At 44.6% G+C, this 16275-nt stretch overlaps 1 protein-coding gene across 4 annotated transcripts in view; it reads right to left on the bottom strand.

Moving 5' to 3' along the window:
- Positions 1-16275, bottom strand: part of LOC137631042 (zinc finger MYND domain-containing protein 11) — a 202189-nt gene that overhangs the window by 18777 nt on the left and 167137 nt on the right. For all 4 annotated transcript variants that reach the window (XM_068362614.1, XM_068362612.1, XM_068362611.1 and 1 more), the window contains one exon: positions 1096-1191. In XM_068362614.1, the coding sequence (XP_068218715.1) occupies positions 1096-1191 (96 nt within the window). The remainder of the gene's footprint in view (positions 1-1095; positions 1192-16275) is intronic.

The raw sequence follows: 16275 nt of genomic DNA, 5'->3' as shown, positions 1-16275 counted from the left end.
ATCACAGTTGGTACAATCACTTCTTCATACTGAACTCTCTTTACATTCATGCCCAACCCTCTATTCTTTACCACTCCCTTCACTGGCCCCCAACACTTTGCATCCTTCATTCACTCTCTGGTGTACATCTGCTTCCACTCCACCATTTGCTGCAACAACAGACCGCAAGTACTTAAACTGATCCACCTCCTCAAGTAACTCTCCATTCAACATGACATTCAACCTCCCACCAACTTCCCTTCTCGTTCATCTCATAACCTTACTCTTACCCACAATAACTTTCAACTTCCTTCTCTCACATACCCTTCCAAATTCTGTCACTAATCGGCCAAGCTTCTCTTCCAAGTCTGCAACCAGTACAGTATCATCTGCAAACAACAACTGATTTACCTCCCATTCATGATCATTCTTGTCTATCAGTTTCAATCCTCATTCAAGCACTCGAGCATTCACCTCTCTCGCCACTCATCAACATGCATGTTAAACAACCATGACTACATCACACATCCGTGTCTCAGCCCCACTCTCACTGAAAACCAATCGCTCACTTCATTTCCTATCCTAACAAATGCTTTACTACCTTTGCAGAAACTTTTCACTGCTTGCAACAACCTTCCACCAACTCCATATAACCTCATCACATTCCACATCGCTTCCCTATCAACTCTATTATACGCTTTCTCCAGATCCATAAACGCAACATACACCTCCTTACCTTTTGCTAAATATTTCTCGCATATCTGCCTAACTGTAAAAATCTGATTCATACATCCCATACCTCTTCTAAAACCACCCTGAACATGTATAATATAGATAAAAATGCAGCAATATAGTAAAATTGCTCTCAGGAGTAATGTCAAAGTAAATACAATATTTTCTATCTTTACATCATATAAATATTCACTTATAAAAAAATTCCTCGAGGATTATCTCAATTTGAATTTTCATTAGAGTAAAGATTTATCAAATCTAGGACAAAACTTCAATCACTAACCATACCTCCAATCATCAACAGAGACAGTATGTTTAAAATGAACAGAATAGATACAACTATGAGATTTTAAAGCAAACTAAAATTTCATTTTGTCTACGAACCTTCATTAATCTTGTAGATGTCTGAGTACCAACAGGACGAGTTGGTAACTCCTGACTTGATGAGGATACCACATCTTCAGGTGCTGGCAGTTCTTTCTAAAAGAAAATAAAAAAAAAATATATTAAAGTCACATGATTTAAATAGTCATTAACAAGTCAACATTCAATCAAAGAATATTTTTCATAATCATCAGACATTATTACACAAGACTCCCCTATCAATGAATTAGATTTGGAATTCGTTTTCTCCATCTAACTAAGGTTTTTCCCTACCGCATTACCATGATGAGAACTGTTATAATAATGACCCCATATTTTATTCTCCGCATTGGAAATATGAGTATATTTGTTGCAAAATTCCCATGTTTATTTTAGGTTGGGTATACATGGTAAATATGAAAGTGGTTATAAGGTCTGAATATTCATTCTATCAATGTGAGACCTATGAATTGAGTTAATAGCTTGTCAAAAATTTACCGATAATATTTTCAGTGTTAATTTAGTGTTAAAATTTAAGATAGGTAGTTTAAGAGTATACAGTATCTGCTATTTTTCAAATTAAAACTATCATGGTTGTCTTTTTTAGAGTATTGCTGTTATTACTGTAACAGACATATGTGGAATTTTGTAGACTTGAGTACCAAGGTATGAAATGTAATCCTTGTGATATAATCATATATTTTTGATATCTATTCTTAGTCTATACTGGTTTAGTTTCATTTATTTTCTTTTGTATTTGTTATTGCATAAAACCATTTTGGGTGTACCTTTATTAGAAGTTACACTACCAACCAAAAAAATATTCTCAGATATTAGGCTAAGTTTCTGTACGGAGACAGACAGTCAGAGAAGAGCTTACATCCTTCGAGAATAAAAAGTCTGAAATGTATTACTTATAAAAGTGGTGAGTTTACATTTCTGTCCATTCACCCCTCTTAGGGAGTATTTGGAAATACTTCTACAACTATACATAATTTACATAGTAGTTGCTCGGTCAATAATGGGAGGGAAAGAAAAGAAGAATAAGGGCCAGGCATTCTTTCCTTTCCTTTTAAGACTAACATGTTGACCGATATAGACTAGATGATTCTTGTCCTGTGAAGGAGCTAGGTATGCTACACAACCTACTAAGCAGCTACCACAGATTCCAGTGACAATGTGTCAAAAGACTTGTGGGTATATTCCCACAGATAGTGGGATGTAAAAGTTGTCTGGAGTTTCCAGACTCCTGCCTTTAATACTTGAACCACTGACAGGCTCTTTTTAAAGGCTAGTGTTTCACCAGTCCCTCAGACTTCATGAGGAAGCATTTAAGAAGGTTCTTCCAGGTCCTCTGTTGGAGGAAGATGAGCTCTCATTGTTTCTCGTTGCCAAAATATGATGTTTCAGGAGATTTTCTTCTTATACCTACCCGAGCTAACAGAGAGGTTTTGAAGCTGCGCTCTGAAGGATCGAGTTTGATTCAGGCTATGCTTTAACAAAAGAAGCAAATAATTCAGAACATTAGTCGCATTCCAAGTGAGGAGAAGGGCTGGATTCTGAGCTTTGGCGACAAACTTAAGGACAAAGGTAAAGGAGACACTCCTCCATCCCTCAGTATGACTAACAATATGTGAGAGGCAGTGGAATTCACCTGTTCACTTTTCTGAGGCCCTGCCATGCAAGAAAACCATCTTAATGTCAGATTCTTGTCTAACACATGCCTCAAAGGTTTGTACAGGGCTTTTTATGAAGATCTGAGGACTCTGGTGATGTGCCGGACTGGAGTTTTGAATTTCCTTTGAAGGTAGCATTGCTCGCAGCCCTTCATGAGCATACTGTAGACCATTACAAAAACAAAGAAAGGTCTTAGCCCTTCATCTAAAGACCTGGCTCATGGCTGAGCAATTTCATCATCTCACCACTGAGACTTAGAAGAGCATCTCTCGGTCTTGACAGACGAGAAAGTCTGACCAGAGAAGTACAGTAATGCCTCACAACACAAAATTAATTCGTTCTGGAGTGACATTCGTAAAGTGATTTTTTTCATGTTGTGAGTCACATTTCACATGCAAATTGCCTAATTCATTCCAAACCCTACAAAACACCACGTTAAATTTTATAATAAAGCTATAGTATAACCACAATGAAATACTGTACAGCCAAATACATATGAACCATTCTATATACCTAACCTAACTTAATACCTCTAAATTAAGTAGTTATTACACCATAATGTAATAATAAATGGAAAATAATACAATACATACAGTACAATACTGTATACTGTATATACAAAATATACAGTTCAATATGTACTGTGCTATTATAGTTACCCCTATTTTAAACTACAGCTACATTTTCTGTTGTCTAAACCCAATTTCTTCAACTCTTTGTAATGGGTGACTATTTCATTTTCGGCCTGGATGGCAAATCTCTTTTCGCAAAGTGAGTCATTGTGGAGGATTAATTTTTGTTTTATTTTTTGTTTATTTTCTTTTGCCAAATCCAGAGAGAGAGAGAGAGAGAGAGAGAGAGAGAGAGAGAGAGAGAGAGAGAGAGAGAGAGAGAGAGAGAGAGAGAGAGAGAGAGTGGTAGTTAGCGAATGATTGTTTGTAGTGGGAAAGACTGTCGGTATATTTGAGGTTGTTTGTTTATGTTTTTAGTTAGGTTACGACAGTGGTGAATGTTTCGGAGCGAATGCTTTTTTTGATTGACTGCTGATAGAGGCGGTTGTGTGTGTGATTGCTGGATTTACTATTATTCTTTATTACCAGCAAGGAAGTGATTATTTATATTCTAAGTAAGTACAGTTTTGTTTATCTTTGCTTGTCGTGATTGTGAATGATAGGAACAATTCATTATTTATCTTTGATTATAGTGCGATAGTTAAGTTAGTTAGGAGTGTTCGTAAGTGTTTTTCTTTTTTATTTTGGCAGGCCGTGATTCCTCCTTTGGAGAGACTCAAGTTTTGAAAGTGGATTATTGTTGATGACCAGGCCTGTAATAAAGGATTGCATTTAGACTTCGCTATTTGATTGCTCAACTGTTGATGACCCGGCCTGTATACGATTTTTTTTTTGGACTGTTTTTGGATTTCTGAACGGATGATGACTTGGCCTTTGAATTAGGATTGCTGATGATGATGATGATGAATATGATGATGATGATAACAATGACCCCAATCAGGGAAGTAGTGTGTGCAAATTGCCACCCAGTGGAATAGTTGACCACCAAGTGGTGATACTGGTAGTTTGCCATAAAAGACAGTTTGGCTTGTGTTGAGGACAGTGTCAGTGTCCTATAAAATAATATATACATATTGGTTGTGGTCTATTTAATTTTAAGTTTGTTGGGGTTTTTTTGGTGTTTTGGTTTTTGCATATTTAATATTAAGTTTGATCAGTTTTAAGTATTTTGAATGTGGATGCTTTTGGTGTTGATTATTTTAGTTTGTAAGGTAATATAGCTTTAAGGTTATGTTTTGTTTCAATTTTCCTTCTGTCCAAGAGTCCGGTTGATAAAGTAAGGGGAAAGTTTGTGTTGTGGGACAATTGTCAGTTAGAGTGATTCAAGGGTGTGGGGGTTGTTTTGCAACATCCCGCCACATCATGAAAATATTCGCATCTCATTTCGCAGCTTGAAAATTTTGTAAGCAGATTCTTTCCTGAAGAGAGGTATGACTGTACCCCCCTTCTATGACGTAAATTGGAGATGGCCAACTTTGCTTGGTAGCCTAGTGCAGAGGATCTTCAAAGGTATCCAGACATTTATGCGGTGCCTCACAAAAATTCTATCTCGCAGAGGAGATTTGGGATGGTCTACAATTGTGAAGAGACAGGGACATCATCAAGCTATGGTCCCTTTGCAGATGGGTCGGGCATAGAAGGTTGTGCCATTTGGGTGGTTCTCTGTACCTCAACGGAGTCTGGGTTGTGGTAGCCGATGTGGTAACGTTCCTGACTGGTGATTGCCAGACTGGGGTTTAAGTCCCGCTCAAACTTGTTGGTTTCTTTGGTCGCTGCAACCTCACCATCCCCGTGAGATAAGGATGGGGGCTTTGGGGAGCATATAAGTCTATCTTCTGAGTCATCAGCAGCCATTGCCTGGCCCTCCTTAGTCCTAGCTTGGGTGGAGAGGGGCTTGGGCACTGATCATATGTATATGTGGTCAGTCTCTAGGGCATTGTCCTGCTTGATAGGGCAATGTCACTGTCCCTTGCCTCTACCATTCATGAGCAGCCTTTAAAAAACCTTTAAGGGGACCGTCCGCCATGTCCGCTATTTTTTTGGCTAATGATCCAAATTACACCATTTCTATATATGTTTTAGACATATATAATACCTTCATCATATAAAAATTTCAATAGTCATTTGATCAAAAACTTTTGGATTTATTAGCAAAAATCATGATTTAAAAAAAAAATATAGGTACTGTACATTTTTGGGCTCAAGCCATGGCGTCCTGATGGAAGGTTCCTTTTTGGTAGCTTCCTTGGGTATATAACTACTAAGATATTCCCAGAGAATTTAACCACAGGTTATCACAGAATTCTAACTTCTGGAGCGAGTATCCTAAAGGTTTCCCTTTAAGACATCGTATATCAACAGGGGACGCATGTATTAACGCGCCACATAGCTATCTGCACCCCATACAGAGTTAACACTTCGATATGGAGGGACGGAGAATAGCTGGGGAGCTGTTCCACAGCTAATCTCGTCCGTGGCTACTTTTGGTACTCGAGACGTAAACAAACGGGCGCCATTGCTAAATGACGTCACGTCCGTCCTCATCCTTCGTTTAGTAGCTTGCCTTACTAGTCGGACTTTTCCCTGTGTGATCTTTATCGACTTGCATCTTAGCCATGTCTCTACCCTCGGCCTCGCCTTCTTCTGGAAAGTTGAGTACAAGGTTCCAGTATTGTTTAAATAAGCTCTGACCGTAAAGTAACTTTTACTTTTCGAGATATTTGATGTTTTGTGGCAGAGCTGTGCCTCGACCGGACCGGCCATTTTATGGCGTCGCTGTTGTTTTGCATGCCTTATTTAGATAGCCTCAACAGTGTTTTCCGGCCTCATTAACTAATCGATACTATTAGTTATTTAGTCTTCATAGCTAGGAAATTTTATATCGTGTTTTGACGCTTTATTATCGGTCATCAACCGACCCCATACCAGTTGGCTAGTCTAGCCCCTAGGCCAGAGCGCCTATATCAGTGTTCATGCATGATATTTATCAGTGATCCTAGGTTTATTTATGAAGATAGTGGCATTATTTTACAATACTGTTGACTGTGATGCAAGTGTTTTCGCCTTCAGGGACCATATAGGGGATAGGTTAGTTAGTGTGCCTTTCTAACCTAACCTACAAGTAGGACCCCTATATGCTTCCTTCATCCCCTGCCTTAGGGCATCCCCTCTGTGCAGCCTTGCTCCCCCTACCACGTAAGGGGATCAGGCTCTTATCAGAGTATATATCGCTTCTCTGTCCCCCCCTAAGGGAATGATCCCCCCTTAAGGTGGCGTCCGGGAATGAGGAACGGCTAGTCCGTCCTCTATTGCTGGGGCTAGGTCTCCGACCTTCCCTGCAATAGCGATATGTCTTCCATCCTTCCTGGTTCAGGGTGTAACCTCCCTGCTCTAGGTTAGGTTTTGGGGGAGTTAGCTCTGTACCTTGCTGAAACGATACCCATGCACCGTTTCAGACAGGCTGCCTTACCTTAGGCTAGGGAGTGACCTCCCTTCCTCGGTGGCCGCTCTGGTACAGAACCTCCTCCACAGAAGACCCTTCTCTTCTCCCCTCCCCACCTATCTCTTGTATGGCCTAGCCTATACTTAGGTTAGTCTATACCCATCTGTCCCCTGTCCTACAACTCCTCCTTAGGGTGGAGTGATAGGGCTACCTTGAGCTCCTGTGTGCAGTCCGCTCTAGTACATATACCCTTCATAGTGTCCTATGGGGTTAGCCACTGGATGCGTTCTGTCTGCAGGGGTTCTCCCCCCCTCTTGGGTGTTCCCTGCCCTCCCTTGGGCTCCCTTAGCTCCGGGTCCTCTGCGGCCCCGGCTTCTGGGTGATAGGGCTAGCCTCTATCATGGGTACACCCACTCAGGTGGGATGTCTTGGGGTCCGTGGCCGGACCCCTACATCCCTCCTTCTGTCTCTTTCACTATCCTGGTGCCGGTCCCTTGCCGCCTCCACTGTCGGTGATACCCACCTCCTACCTTGGTGACTTATCCCTTGCCTTCTGGCCCGCCAGTCCTCCGTGTGCCGGGGGACTGCCGCCTGCGCCTAGCCGATGGCCTTCCCTCTTTCCTAATAGCTTCAGTCGTCCGTCCACCGGTCGGCCCCCGGAGTGCCGGCATCCGCTGCCGGCAGTCCGGTTCTGCTATAACCATCCTTGTTCCTGTCACCAAGCCGGCAACCTCCGGCTGCCGGAGCCGCCGCTCCCCGCCGGCGTGCCGCCGCTGTGCCGGCGGCCGCCACCCTGGTATTACTCTTGACTTCTATATTGTCTTCCCTAATGCCAGAAACTCTGCTGGAGCGGCCTCCGGCGTGCAGGCGGTCTGCCGGAGCCTTCCGGAGGCGTCAAGGCGACTTGCACCCCCTTCTACTAGCTATCATCTGATGTTGATAGCCCTACATCGCAACCAGATGGTTTGATTACATAATGGATAGGTATTGCCTAACCGTTCCATTAGTAACCATGCTGTCTTCTTGCATATCACAGATTTCCAGCATGCTACGTGTATCTTAGCACGGCCGGTTACCGGAAACCGTTACCCTATGGGATCTTCTACGTTCCCAATCCTAGGGTCTGAGTGGCCTCAGTCCCAGTTCTATATTCTTGGCAATCCCCACTAGAATTCCCACTGCCTTCACGGCATGCTATGTTGAATTCTGCCCTGTGTCCTCAGTCACAACAAATTGCCTACGGATAAGGTTACGGTAACCGGCCGGGCGGATTACACGGAGGATGTGTCTATCTCCTTTTCCGCCCACTCTCTGAACGTCACAGTGTTTCTACCACTTAATATTAGGTTAAAGATTAATCATTTAATACTTAACCTTAAAATAGAAGTCATCCTTATGACTCCCCCATACTCACGTCCTCTTTCTCTTACAGGAGGAGTACGTGAAGTGCGACCATGGCTTCTGTGGAGTGAAGCGCCCGCACTTTTATGGGCACACGGCGTGTAGGACTCACGCCCCTTGTGCAAACAAAAAAGGTGATCTGAAGTTCTGGGACCCACTGAACTGTACGGTCTGCCAGGAACGCCTGGTCGAGGCGTTCAATAACCCTCCCTCAGCGGAGGTTAGGGACGCTTCTCGAGAGAAGCTACGCAAATGGGTGCGTGGCTTCCAGAAGAACGCCACTGGACCGTACCTTGCCACCGAAGACTTGAGGGCCTTACTGTTCCCAAAGGCATCCCCAGACTCTGTGGTCCCCAAGGATCAGATCCCCACCGTCCAGATCACGGTGGAACCCGATGTTGTCATGGCTCAGTCTATGCACGAGTGTCGCCTGGATACCGACAACGCGGAGCGTATGTCGGAAGTGTCGGAGACAACGGAGAGGAACCTCATGCCGAAGAATTGGACTATGAGTAGGACCAAGTGGAATACGCTGGGTCGGAGCAAGAGGTCGCTCCGCCTTCCACCACCACCCCAACTCCTACACCGACGGAAGTATCACTCCCGTCTACCTCCGCCACCCCGAACCCCATCCCAACCAGCGCCCAGGAGATGTTTCGGATGCTCGAAGCCATCATGGACAAGAAACTCCGTGAGACACACGAATACATCAAGACCATGGGAAGTTCTAAGGAGCCGAAAAGGATTTCGGTTAAGGACCTCCCTGCATGCTCGCACGCCAACCCCTGGAGGTATGCCGAGCATATGCCGATCACAACGGGCAGGATCTTCATCAGTGAGAAGGTCGGCTCGGTTGTCCTGGAAGAAGTGGAGTTCTTCCCAAGTTTTGAGGCTTACCCGGACTGTTACGTCCGGCTTCGATCCGAACCTGCCTCTAAAGAAGAGACCGAACCTAAGGAGGTGATAGTGTTCGATCTCCCGAAGGCCCAGGCTATGATGGCCAGCACCCTTAAAAGTAGGGGTTTTACCTGCTCAAAGCTTCCGGCGTTGAGCAAGAAGCACCCTACCTACGTCGCACCTGATGATGCGATCCTCCCCTTCATGGAAAAGGCCTTCGCAGCGGTACACAGGGTAGTGGAAGAAGGGAAACTTTGCCCTGCACTGGAGGAGTGCAGACCCTTCTCCCTGGTCACTCCCCCCGATGCTCGACACTGGAAGGATGTCCAACATACCTTCGTGGTGGGAAAACTAGATCCTGACGTTGCTGGACGTCAGTTTAACGAAGACCTCCCGAAACTTAATGACCATCTCCTTCGTCGGGAACAAGATACGAAGGAAAGGCTTGCCGCATCCATGTCCCTCCAGGTCCAGCTTGACGTCATGGCCGGTGACACTAGAGTCCCCGACCACTACATGGTGCTCGCCAAGACGCATCTGGCGACTGTAGTCAAGGACTTATACAGCTTCATGAAGGCTCGGAGAGCCTGTCGTGAATTCGTGTTCTCAAGTGCCACAGTGAGACACGAACCCCGGAGGCTGATTTCCTCCAACATCTGGGGTAAGCACCTCTTTCCCTCTGATCTGGTGAAAGAGATTACCGACAAGGCAGCCACGGAGAACAGGAACCTTCTTCACAAGTGGGGCATGTCGAAGAAGAGGAAATCCTCTCAGGACGACGGCCCTCAACCAAAGAGGAGATCCTCCAAGCCGAAACCCCAGCAACGTCAACAGAGACGGCAGTTTCCGGGACCCGCTACTCCCCAAGTGGCTGCTCAGCCACAACAGACCTTTCAGCTGGTCACCCAACCGGTCTTGTCCCAATCACCGGTTTTCACCCCTGCCTTTGAGCAACAGACGACTACCTTTCGTCCCAAAGGTAGAGGCTCAAGCAGAGGTGCAGGCAGAGACGCATCTCCCCGTCCCTCCAGAGGCAGAGGAGGAAAGGGAGCTAGCGGCCGAGGTGGTAAACCCTCGGGACACCAGAAGCAATGAAGTGCTTCCGGTGGGAGGAAGACTCCGCCAATTCCAGGATCGTCGGACCTTCGATCCCTGGGCACACAGCATCGTCAACAAGGGTCTAGGCTGGAGTTGGACTCAACCACCCCCAACCTTCCAGCAATTCTTCCAACAATCAACCCCCCTTCTGGAAGAATATGTCCTAGATCTCTTGAACAAGAAGGTGATTAGGAGGGTAAAGTCAACCAGGTTCCAAGGGAGACTGTTTTGCGTCCCCAAGAAGGACTCCGACAAGCTCAGAGTCATTCTAGACTTATCCCCCCTCAACAAGTTCATAGCGAACAACAAGTTCAAGATGCTGACTCTTCATCAGATAAGGACCCCTCTGCCTCAGGGTTCCTACACGGTCTCCATAGACCTGGCGGATGCCTATTGGTACGTTTCAATGAACCACCACGCTTCCTCCTACCTAGGATTTCGACTCCAAAGGAAAAGCTACGCCTTCAGGGCCATGCCCTTCGGCCTCAACGTGGCCCCTCGGATCTTCACAAAGCTGGCAGATGCCATCGTTCAACAGCTGCGCCTCCGAGACGTCCAGGTGATGGCCTACCTCGACGACTGGCTAGCCCGGGCTCCATCGCCCGAGGATTGTTTGTGTTGACCCAGTTCCTAGAACACCTGGGATTCAAGATAAACGCAAAGAAATCTCGCCTCTCTCCAGCTCAAAGGTTCCAATGGCTAGGAATCCAGTGGAACCTTCAGTCACACCGCCTTTCCATCCCCCAGAAGAAAAGGAAGGAAATAGCAGGGTCTGTCAAGCGACTGCTGAAATCCAAACGGATCTCAAGACGTCAGCAGGAACGAGTTCTAGGCTCTCTACAGTTCGCCTCAGTGACAAACCCAGTGCTACGTGCACAGCTAAAGGATGCCGCGGGAGTCTGGAGACGTTCCGCATCCATCGCTCGAAGAGACCTCAAGAGACGGCTCCCAAACAGACTTCGGCTGCTCCTCAAGCCGTGGTCGGAAGCAAAGGCCCTGAAAAGGTCCATTCCTCTTCAACACCCACCTCCATCACTCAACATCCACACGGATGCTTCGCTGGAGGGTTGGGGAGGTCACTCCCACCAAAAATAGGCTCAAGGCACATGGTCTCCCCTATTCAAGACGTTTCACATCAACATCTTGGAGGCCATGGCGGTCCTTCTAACGATGAAGAAACTCTCCCCGCCTCCCTCGATCCATATTCGTCTATCCCTAGACAACTTGGTGGTAGTTCGATGTCTCAATCGCCAAGGCTCAAGATCGCCCCAGATAAATCAGGTGCTTCTGACAATCTTCCGTCTGGCAGAGAAGAAGAAATGGCACCTGTCAGCAGTTCACCTACAAGGATCCCGCAACGTGACGGCGGACGCTCTATCCCGGACAAGTCCGATAGAGTCGGAATGGTCTCTAGACGCAAGATCATTCTCCTTCATCTCTCACCAAGTCCCAGAACTTCAGACCGATCTCTTCGCAACGAGCGACAATAATCAACTTCCTCGATATGTAGCCCCGTCCGAGGACCCCCAAGGCAGAAGCAATGGACGCCATGTCACTGGACTGGAACAGATGGTCCAAGATCTACCTGTTCCCTCCCACCAACCTTCTGCTGAAAGTACTCTCCAAGCTGAGAACCTTCAAAGGGACAGCGGCCCTAGTGGCTCCCAAGTGGCCCCGGAGCAATTGGTACCCCCTGGTCCTAGAGCTGCAGCCCACGCTGATCCCTCTCCCGGGCCCAGTACTCTCCCAGCAAGTACAGAAGTCGACTGTCTTCGCTTCATCATCGAAAATCAAGGACCTTCATCTCATGATTTTCTCTCCCTAGCCGCGAAGAAAAGGTTTGGGATCTCGAAGAAAAGTCTAGACTTCCTCGAGGAATACAAGACCGAATCCACACGACGGCAATACGAATCATCCTGGATGAAATGGGTCTCATTCGTCAAGGCAAAAATCCTACGGAAATCACCATTGATTTTTGCATGTCCTTCTTTATTCACCTTCACGGACAGGGCTTGGCAGCCAACACGATTTCTACTTGCAAATCGGCCTTGACTAGACCACTAATGTATGCCTTCCAGATTGATCTGTCCAACGACATCTTCAATAAACTCCATTTTGCCTCCAACTTGGACAATGATTCGTGCCCTCTCAAGGATCTGACTCAGAAAGTTATCTTTCTTTTTGCTCTTGCTTCAGGAGCCCGAGTCAGCGAAATAGTGGCATTATCAAGGGACGAGGGCCACATCCTGTTTACAGATTCAGGTGACCTTACCCTCTTCCCGGATCCGACGTTTCTCGCCAAAAACGAATTACCCACCAAAAGATGGGGCCCTTGGAGAATATGCCCCCTGAAAGAAGATGCCTCTCTATGTCCAGTAGAGAGCCTCAAGGTCTATCTTCATAGAACTTCGGACTTTGGTGGAGGCCAACTCTTTAAAGGAGAAACTTCGGACAGCGACCTGTCACTGAAACAACTAAGAGCGAAAATCACCTACTTCATTCGCAGAGCGGATCCTGACAGTTCACCCGCCGGTCACGATCCTAGAAAAGTTGCATCGTCTCTGAATTTCTTTCAGAGTATGGATTTCGAAAGTCTTAAGAGTTTCACAGGCTGGAAATCCTCGCGTGTTTTCTTCAAACATTATGCGAAACAAGTGCACGAAGTCAAACATTTTGTGGTAGCCGCAGGTAGTGTTATGAAACCTGCACCTAACTCTGCATAGAACAGTGAGTTACTTGGGACTCTAACTCCTCGGGTGCCTATGTTGACCCTCGCGTGATACGTAGTGATTTCAAAAACACTTAGTGCTTTTTCATAGACTGTTCTTCTCCCAGGTGAAATGTCATAGTCGTCACATGAGTGCCGCATGCCTAGAGCATGATGTGTTTTATTTTAATAGACTGACGTTCCTCTGGAACGAGTGCCTACTAATAATTTGAAATTCCCTTTCAGATTCAAGAGCAAGTCTTTCATGACTATGTACATTATAATTTATTGTAAATAACTTTTACAATTCTATTGCGTTTCCTTAACATGTTCTGCAACTGTGAAATAAAATTTCTATTTTATTACTTGTGCGTCTCAATCCGCTCCTACTTATACTATGAAATACATGACTGTCATAGTTTTATTATCCCCTTCCTCTTATGTCGATGAAGATGACTAAGGGTTCAACCCTTATCATATACTCACTTCTGCAATGTAATATTCCTACACGAATACTTACTTACATCATACCTTAGAGACCAGACGACTCTCTATTCACATACAGTGCCTAACCACCACTAGTCTGCCTTTGTGAATGTTCCTATATGAATGCCAACCATTCAGTCTCGTCTCCGAGTTCTTCATGTTCTCCCAGCAAGGTGAGTAGCCCTTTGATGACCACTTTGATCTTCGGCATGGTCCGTTGGTACTTCGCTGCCAGGGGGGGGCAGGAAGTTTCTTCCCATCGGTTCTCCTATTGAGGTTACTATGCTTATCCTGTCAAAGCCCTAGGCACTTACACTACAAGGGGAAAATCTACCACGATACATTGATTCTCTGGTACTCTTCCATCAGGACGTCATGGCTTGAGCCCAAAAAACGGATTTTGAGCGAAGCGAAAAATCTATTTTTGGGTGAGATAGCCATGGCGTCCTGATGGACCCTCCCTGCTACTTCGTTCAGTTTGTCAGGTCCCACCCTGCGCTGCTGTATCATGGTGATCGGCAAGCAACTGGCTTCAGGATGAGGACGGACGTGACGTCATTTAGCAATGGCGCCCGTTTGTTTACGTCTCAAGTACCAAAAGTAGCCACGGACGAGATTAGCTGTGGAACAGCTCCCCAGCTATTCTCCGTCCCTCCATATCGAAGTGTTAACTCTGTATGGGGTGCAGATAGCCATGTGGCGCGTTAATACATGCGTCCCCTGTTGATATACGATGTCTTAAAGGGAAACCTTTAGGATACTCGCTCCAGAAGTTAGAATTCTGTGATAACCTGTGGTTAAATTCTCTGGGAATATCTTAGTAGTTATATACCAAAGGAAGCTACCAAAAAGGAACCTTCCATCAGGACGCCATGGCTATCTCACCCAAAAATAGATTTTTCGCTTCGCTCAAAATCCGTTTTTTCCCCACTACTATAATACCAATTGTATTGAAACTTATACCATAAAAACTACTCTATCAACTGAACAATTCTGTCAGACAGAATTTTGATTTCCCTTTCTGTTTTTTTTAATGAATTTTTATTTTTTTTCCTCGTCTAGACGGAAAATATTCGTGAAAAAAAAATATAAAAAGAAAATCAAAATTTTGTCTGACAGAATTGTGGGATTTTTATTCGTCTTTTCAATGATATCTTTCTCTCTAATATCGAACAACAAATACGTGAGAAAAATGTACCTAAGTGTGAATAAGTATGTTTTTGAGTTATGAGCTCCCAAAGATTTGCAACACATTTTCGCCTCTTTTCTTAAAGAAATCAAGATAATATTATTATGATAACTTTTTTTGTTTATTCTTACATAAATGCACCCTAAACGATGTATTTGAACCCTCAGTTTACTATTCCTATGTTAGAGTTGCCAGCGATCTCTCCTTGTTGCCAGTGTTTTAGTTAGCAGGTTTCAGCTCTGTACTCTTATTCATGTTTCCTTCTTTCTTGGTTCTTTTTTCTTGTTCACCACTTACTTTTTGTTCTTTCTATCACCTTATGTAACATTGGCATTGCTATAAAGTTCCAGAGGACGTTGTGAAAGCACAATCTACATACGAACTTCAAGTAAATAAACACATGCATTATAATTTCTTCATGTCTTTGGAAACTTTGCTGATGTTCTCGTAGCTGGTAGTTTTCATTTACATACCCTCTATCAATGCCTTTCATTTCTGCCAGAAGTACGATATTTCGAAACGAGAGAGAGAGAGAGAGAGAGAGAGAGAGAGAGAGAGAGAGAGAGAGAGAGAATATAATTTTGGAGTGATAGCATTTGGTTGATATACTGTAGATGGCAGTTCAAATTGAGATAGAGAGAGAGAGAGAGAGAGAGAGAGAGAGAGAGAGAGAGAGAGAGAGAGAGAGAGAGAGAGAGAGAGAGAGATCAACCATTATTTGATTCTAAGAGAGCTGAACATTATTATTATAGAATTTGTATAAATGGCAGTTTTAAATGATTCGAGAGAGAGAGAGAGAGAGAGAGAGAGAGAGAGAGAGAGAGAGAGAGAGAGAGAGAGAGAGAGAGAGAGAGAGAGAGAGAGAGAGGTATGCAAAAATAAATGTAACTACGATTCTGTCAAACTCAGTCATGCAGACGACAGTAAGGATGACGTCATAATTTAAAGACCGCTATATCATCATTGTTTGGAAAAATAATAGACTATTTGTTCTTTTTATGACCTTAGGTAACATTGGCATTGCTATAAAGTTCCCGAGGACGTTATGAAAGATGACATTTTAATTATAAAATAAATTTTTGAATATACTTACCCGGTGAATATATAATAGCTGAGCCTCCGGCGGCTCGACAGAAAAACACAAAAACTCGTGAGCGATCGCTATGAAGGTTGCGGGTGTGCCCACTAGCGCCAACTATCGGCCAGATACCGCATATACATGTAAACAGACCCAATTCTTCTCATCCCGCTGGGTCTCTATCGGGGAGGAAGGGGGGGCCTTTAATTTATATATTCACCGGGTAAGTATATTCAAAAATTTATTTTATAATTAAAATATCATTTTTAAATATTTAACTTAGCCGGTGAATATATAATAGCTGATTCACACCCATGGTGGTGGGTAGAGACCAGAGTTAATTAAGTTTACAGCGTATATGCTTAGAGTTTTTGACAGTTATATCATAACAAAACCCAAATATATATAGGTACCTGGTAAGGAAGTTGACTTAGACGATTACTCTGCCATATTAGTCTGTCATCCTCACGAAGCCCAGCGATCCTCTTAGGATGCTGAAAGACTCCCAGGAGCTGAAGTATCAAGGGCTGCAACCCATACAACAGGACCTCATCAAACCCCTAATCTGGGCGCTCTCAAGAAATGACATTTGACCACCCGCCAAATCAAAAAAGGATGCGAAAGGCTTCTTAGCCTTCCGTACAACCCAATTAA

Source organism: Palaemon carinicauda, chromosome 39 (assembly GCF_036898095.1).
Source record: "Palaemon carinicauda isolate YSFRI2023 chromosome 39, ASM3689809v2, whole genome shotgun sequence".
In the NCBI taxonomy this organism is placed as follows: domain Eukaryota; kingdom Metazoa; phylum Arthropoda; class Malacostraca; order Decapoda; family Palaemonidae; genus Palaemon; species Palaemon carinicauda.
Note: the sequence above shows the minus strand (reverse complement) of the source record. Positions and strands in the feature narration are given on the sequence as shown.